This window comes from Heteronotia binoei, chromosome 3 (genome assembly GCF_032191835.1).
Source record: "Heteronotia binoei isolate CCM8104 ecotype False Entrance Well chromosome 3, APGP_CSIRO_Hbin_v1, whole genome shotgun sequence".
Lineage (NCBI taxonomy): Eukaryota > Metazoa > Chordata > Lepidosauria > Squamata > Gekkonidae > Heteronotia > Heteronotia binoei.
In genome coordinates, this window is record NC_083225.1 from 154,088,956 (window position 1) to 154,094,955 (window position 6,000).

The window sequence follows — 6,000 nt, forward strand, 5'->3', positions numbered from 1 at the left end:
CTTCTACAGGGCTGGTGTGACTGTAAGATGGCATGCCCCACTGCCTAGCAGTCCCTGGCAAGGGATACTGAAAAGCAAAAGGAAAACAAACAACCATATTGTAGGAGATTCCTTATTGAAGAATTGCCACAAAATGCTAGAATGAGAGCCCTACACAGCCAAGAGTTACAGGAACCTCCTTCATTCATGCTTTGCTACTTCCTTTTTGATAGCCATCCAGAATCCCCTAATTTGCATATTTACAGAATTAAAGGAAGTAGTCTAGCTACTAGGGGTTGGAAGAAGAAGAAAAAAGAATAGAAAATGGGATTCCAGTTTGGGCTGGTGTCCACTGAAACCTGTACAGCAACAGCACCATCTCCCTGCCATTTCTCCCTTCATCACAAATATGCACAGTCCAGAAACTGCGACTCAGGGCTGAAAGCAACTGTTTAGTTCTCAAAAGCATTGAGGTGTCAGAGAAAGGATTCTTACTTCAATTACCAAATTTGCACAGTAAACAAAAGAGGGAAAGCAACAGCAATACCCACACTCCCTCCACCTGGCTTGAGACAGTCGCCAAAGGGGCAGAGATGCTGTAAATAGTTAAAAGTGCTTCAGAACATTGCATTGCTGAAATCCTCCAATCGCAGCTCTCCGCAGCTTGTCAATGGGAAGCACTGTATAGTCGCTTTCGGCTGGGAAATAGGCATCCGTGAAAGGAAAGAGGAAGCGCTGGGAGTCTGCAGTTTGCCAGTGTGCGTTCTTCTCAATGGGTCTGCGCCAGAGGTGAGGGAAGCTCACAGCAAACCACTGAATGTTACTGTTCAAAGTAGCTATAAATCCAGCCGACAGTGGAGTTGTGTAGGAGCCTTTGCTTTTTTTTTTTAAAAAAAAAATGTTTGCTTGCCCAGCAAAATGGATACACAAAAAGACAACAGTGGAAGATGGTGCTTGTTTCCTGAGCCAAGGGTACACATTTTTTTCCTCCGGGAGGAAATGAAAGTGTGTGTATGCATGTGATACATGGGGAGGTCGTGAGAAAGTACATTAGATCATGTGGGAATGCATGTTCACAGTGGTGGGGAAATGTGTCTGTTTCTATACCAGCAAGGGTATGCATGTATATTGGAAAGAGCTACAGCCATAATGTGTGATTCATATAGCATGTGCAACAATGATGAGACTCTTAGCTAGGGAGAAGGAGAGCTGTGTCTTAATGTTCATGGCTTTGTGTATGTGTTGTGGTAGGCAATAAGAGTATCTGATATGAAGTCAGGTTTTAAGAAAAGTCAAAGAGTAGGACACATATCAAGGCAATAAATAGGCAGGTGAGTGGATAGCAAAATTCATGCATGAAACAGAATCATTGTGTATCCTACTGTTTTCAAGGAAGTGTGTATGCATATAGAAAGGAGGAAACAGGAGACCGAGTGAGTGAGAGAGAAGTATGTGAAACCGAGAGGGTAGCATACACAAGAGATGTATGTATGGGACACAAATCATGGAATGTATCACATACTAGAAGCACTAGAAGTGTCAGAGTGAACATTAATGAATGTCTGCTTAGAGGACATGATCCATGAATATGTGCAAGAATAATTGCTGTTGCATGTGAACCACAGGGTAGTAGTGTATGCACCACAAGCCTGGGGAAGAGTTTGTGTGTGACTTTCCATCCATGTGCTATCTTTACTCCAATCGATGACACCAGCCATTTGCACAGACATTTGGGACTCTACCTTCTATTCCCCATGTACATCTGGAAGAGCATCGGACCCGTGACCTACCCTTTCTCCCTTCCCTGTAATCAACAGCCAGATCATCTCCATCCCTCCATGACTCCATTGCCACTTCTACCTAAAAGCAGGAGGCAGTGTTTTTTTCAAAGAATCTTTCAGGCACTCTGTGGGAAAACTTAGCCTTTCCAGCCTTTCCAAATCCTTTAGCCTGCCATAGAAAACATATCCTGGCAGACGACAGAGAACTGGAGCCTTGACACTGGGATATGCGTGCCATAGATTGCCAAGTGAGATGGGAATGTGGTTGGAGGTGGCACAGAGGTGCACACCTCCCCTGGACCCCTCCTTTTGCAAATCCTCCTCCCCCTCTTCCTCCCCCCCTCCTTTGCAAAAGTGCATACAGAAAGCAAGCCAAGCACAAAAAGTGCCCTCTAACTAACACAGCCATCAACAAACGATCCCTTCCTGGGATCCAGAAGGACTGGAGAAGCAAGTGGAGCAGAGACAGGGCTGCACAAGCCAGCCTCTTCATCTCCCTCCATCATTTCCAAATCAAAGCAAAGAAGGAGCAAAGAGGAGGGATATCAATCACCACCTACCTTGAAAGGAGAAGAGAGCCAAGAAGAGTCCCAGCACCCAGATGCTATGCAGCCAGTAGGTCCTCATGTTTCTGTCTCAGTTGATCAGCCTCCTCTTCTTCTCTCGCGCTGTCTCTTTTATTTTCTTTTTAAAAACGTGATCCTTCTCTCCCTTCTGTCTCCCCCGTCACTTGTCTACAGGCTTAGGCAATCCAGTGCAAAGGAAGCTGACCTAGGATGGCCAGATTCCTGAATAACCTCAGCTTCGGATAATTGGGAGGATGGGAGGGGGGTAGCTAGGATGTTCAACTCAGCCTGAGAAAATCTCCCTCTCTCTCTCTCCCTCTCTCCTGCAGCTCCAACTAAATGCGACTGTACTTAAACAAGCAATGCCTTATAGGACAGCGCTCAGAGCAGAAAAGATCCCACCTCTGCCATCTAGTGTTGCAAACCAGAGCCTCCTTTCCATGGGCTGAAATAGAAATCTGCACTCAGGCTACCCACTTTGGATCTCCCAGGTTCCCTGCTATTCCACACTCTGTTTAACAACTGCTGGGTTATTATGCCTCAACATCCAAGGGTGTCTTTTCATGCTACAACAATAGGAATTTTTGCATTTCACCTGTCTGTAATGAGAATGCATTGCACAGTTACTAGAAGATACATTCCATTTACACATGGTCTCTTACCATTTCCTGTTCTTAGCAACACTCATACATGCAAACAAGTGGTATGAGATAGATTCAAAGATGTTGTTAGTGCCTCACATGAGAAACAATACCAGGACAAACTTTGTCCCTTGTATAGTTACTATGGGTTGAAAAAGAGGAAAAAGTTCAGATTAGAGGAGTTGAGCCATTCGGGGGGTGGGGGTGGGGGGATATTATCCCATTATCAGCTTTTCAATGGAGCACAATCCCACCACCTATCACTGAATTTACCAACACACTTTTGCCCTAGATCAATTATTTCAGAGTAACAGCAGCTGTTTTCAAAAGACCTGAGGAGAGTAATTCTAGCAATTCCTCCAAAAGACCAGTCTTGTTCAGCAACAGGCTCGTTCACCTAGCCTTCAACTTCTGGTCCTTTAAATCAGCAGCAAGTTCAACTCAGGCTTACCCAGTCTCATAAGATCCTGGCTGCTAAGCAGTGTCAGTATTTGCACAGGAAACCACCAAGGAATACCAGGGTTGCTACACGTAGGCAGGCAATGGAAATCACTTATAAATGTCTCTTGCCTTGAAAACACTACAAGGTCAATTTAAGTCAGCTGCAACTTAACAGCAAAAAAACCCAAAAATGACCCTCCAAAGGAAATGGAACTAAAGGTTTTTATCCTGAGTAACAGGAAGTATAAATTCTCAAGGGAAACACAGTCTCACAAGCACTGTCTCCCTGCTTTCTGTGGTTCCCAACCAACATCTTTCAGCACTCCTCACCCTCCTGAAGAAACAGCCTTTGTACAGTTTCTCTTTCTCATTCCTTCTCCTCTTTACCTGAACTTCTAATGGGTTGCACCTGTTCTCTCTTTAGGCTAATTGGCTCCAACTGTGACCCCACACAAACACACACACTCTCTCTTACAAAAACAGAGATGTACATATGCAAGCCTGAAAACAATGCCATAGTAGAGAGATAGACACATCATATTTTAGTTGTCAGTTCTCAATAGGGAGCCTCCTTCTCACAGGGTCTTCAGTTTTAATTACAAGTCCTTTTTTTTTTTTTTTGCCCCCACCACTCGTACATAAGCGGAATTTCAGGTCTCCTGAATTCTGCCTTACATTTAAGCATGGGTGCATGAATCTTCAGATTACCTTCAAATAACAACAGTGTATCTGAGATTTTGTTGCTTAAGAACAAGTAAATATACTGCCAGATCAGTAGGACCAATGTATGCCATCACCTAGGCACAGACTCACTTTTCCATAGGCCCCAAATAACTAGGTTTGCCAATTCCAGCAAGCATTTGATTTATCCTATACTCATCTGCAGGCTGCTGCTGACCATTGAAGCAGGAGAATAGCAAATGGCATCTGATTCTGGAAGTGATAAGAACATAAGAGAAGCCATGTTGGATCAGGCCAATGACCCATCTGGTCCAACACTCTTTGTCACATAGTGGCCCAAAACCCAAGTGCCATCAGTAGGTTCACCAGCAGGGCCAGAACTCCAGAAGCCCTCCTTCTCTTGCTCCCCAAGAATCTAGAATACAGTGCATCACTGCCCCAGACATAGTGTTCCATCTATATCTTAATGCTAATAGGCACTGATTGACCTCTGCTCCATATATTTATCCAATCGCCCCTTGAAGCTCTCTATGCTTGTAGCCATCATCACTTACAGTTGCAGTAAATTCCATGTGTTAATTACTCTTTGGGTGAAGAAGTATTTTATTTTATCTGTTCTAAACCTATTGCTCATTAATTTCATTGAGTGCTCACAGTAAACTCAAATTTACTGTGTGAACTAGCAAAAGCCAGTTGGAAAGTGCATTGAAAGTAGATTGAAAGCAGGGCCAGCATCAGGGGTTTTTGCACCCTAGGCGGCAAGGGAGGGCTGGCTCCAAGCACACAGAACCAGGAAGGCTGAGCAGGGGCAGTAGGATGGCATGTGCGCTTAGAGGCACTTGGAGCCAGCTGTCCCTTGCTGTGGTGCACCCACCACCACCCTGCAACTGCTCAGGCCCTTCCTGGTGGGGAAAGGTGGGGAAGGGCGTCAGGACCACTGGGGCATCTGCCACCCAGCCCTGTGGCCAAGTGGCTCCCTAGGCAGCCTTCTGGGTCATGCCAGCCCTGATTGAAAGTACATTATTTAGTGTGTGTGATCACAGCTGTGGTATCTGTAGTCCTTAGTATGCATGTCAGGCTCTGGTTTCTGGAAGCTTGATGTAGCAGCACTTAAGATATGAGGGAGGGAGGAACACTACTGTAGCCCCTGTAGCCCGATAAGGGGAAGAATTCTTTTCCCCTTGCCATCTTCTTTCTGCAGTAAAGTAATAACATCAGTATTAACATCAGAACTCTCTTCTCTTAAGCGTGTTAGGCTTCCTAACACTACTGTAGCCCCTGTAGCCAGATAAGGGGAGCTAAGGAAGGAAGGGCAGTGATCTTCACCACTTTGGATACCAACCAATGAATATCCAGGTTTTGCTATTTTAACATCCCCAGTTCCTGGAAAGCAGGATTGCAGTTCTGAGAAAACTGTGAGTTTTAGGGAAAGGGTACATCATAAAAGCAAGCAACGAAGCTATTAGATGAGCAAGTTGCAAAAATCAGTTGCTTACAGGCAGGGTGTATTGAGATTACAGTTGATCTCCAGGTGACAGAGATTAGTTCACCTGGAGAAAATGGCCAATTTGGAGTGTGGACTCTATGGCATCGTACACTCCCTCCTCAACCTTGCCATCCTCAGGCTCCACTTCTAAAACCTCCAGATACTTCCCAACTGGGAGCTGGCAACCCTAACTGTAAAGCACTGCCATCACTGAAGACCTTCATCTGAAGATTTTCTCAGTGTGACCTTGCCTTCAGAGCTTAGATAGTCTATGGTGGCACCCTAATGGTGGATGTCTCTGCATAGGAATGGCATGTTCACTAGATGCCAGCTGCATTCTCATGCTTCTGACCATATTTATGATGTTTTCAACTGGTTTTGTTGAAGTTTCTTAAATTACGTTTGTCATTCTGTTTGTTAGTGTT

At 44.9% G+C, this 6,000-nt stretch overlaps 1 protein-coding gene across 2 annotated transcripts in view; it reads right to left on the bottom strand.

Annotated features, from left to right (window-relative positions):
- Positions 1 to 3,760, bottom strand: part of LSAMP (limbic system associated membrane protein) — a 2,408,919-nt gene extending 2,405,159 nt beyond the window's left edge. For both annotated transcript variants that reach the window (XM_060234657.1, XM_060234655.1), the window contains exon 1: positions 2,321 to 3,760. In XM_060234657.1, the coding sequence (XP_060090640.1) occupies positions 2,321 to 2,387 (67 nt within the window). In that variant the 5' untranslated portion in view covers positions 2,388 to 3,760. The remainder of the gene's footprint in view (positions 1 to 2,320) is intronic.
- Between the last annotated feature and the right edge of the window lie 2,240 nt (positions 3,761 to 6,000).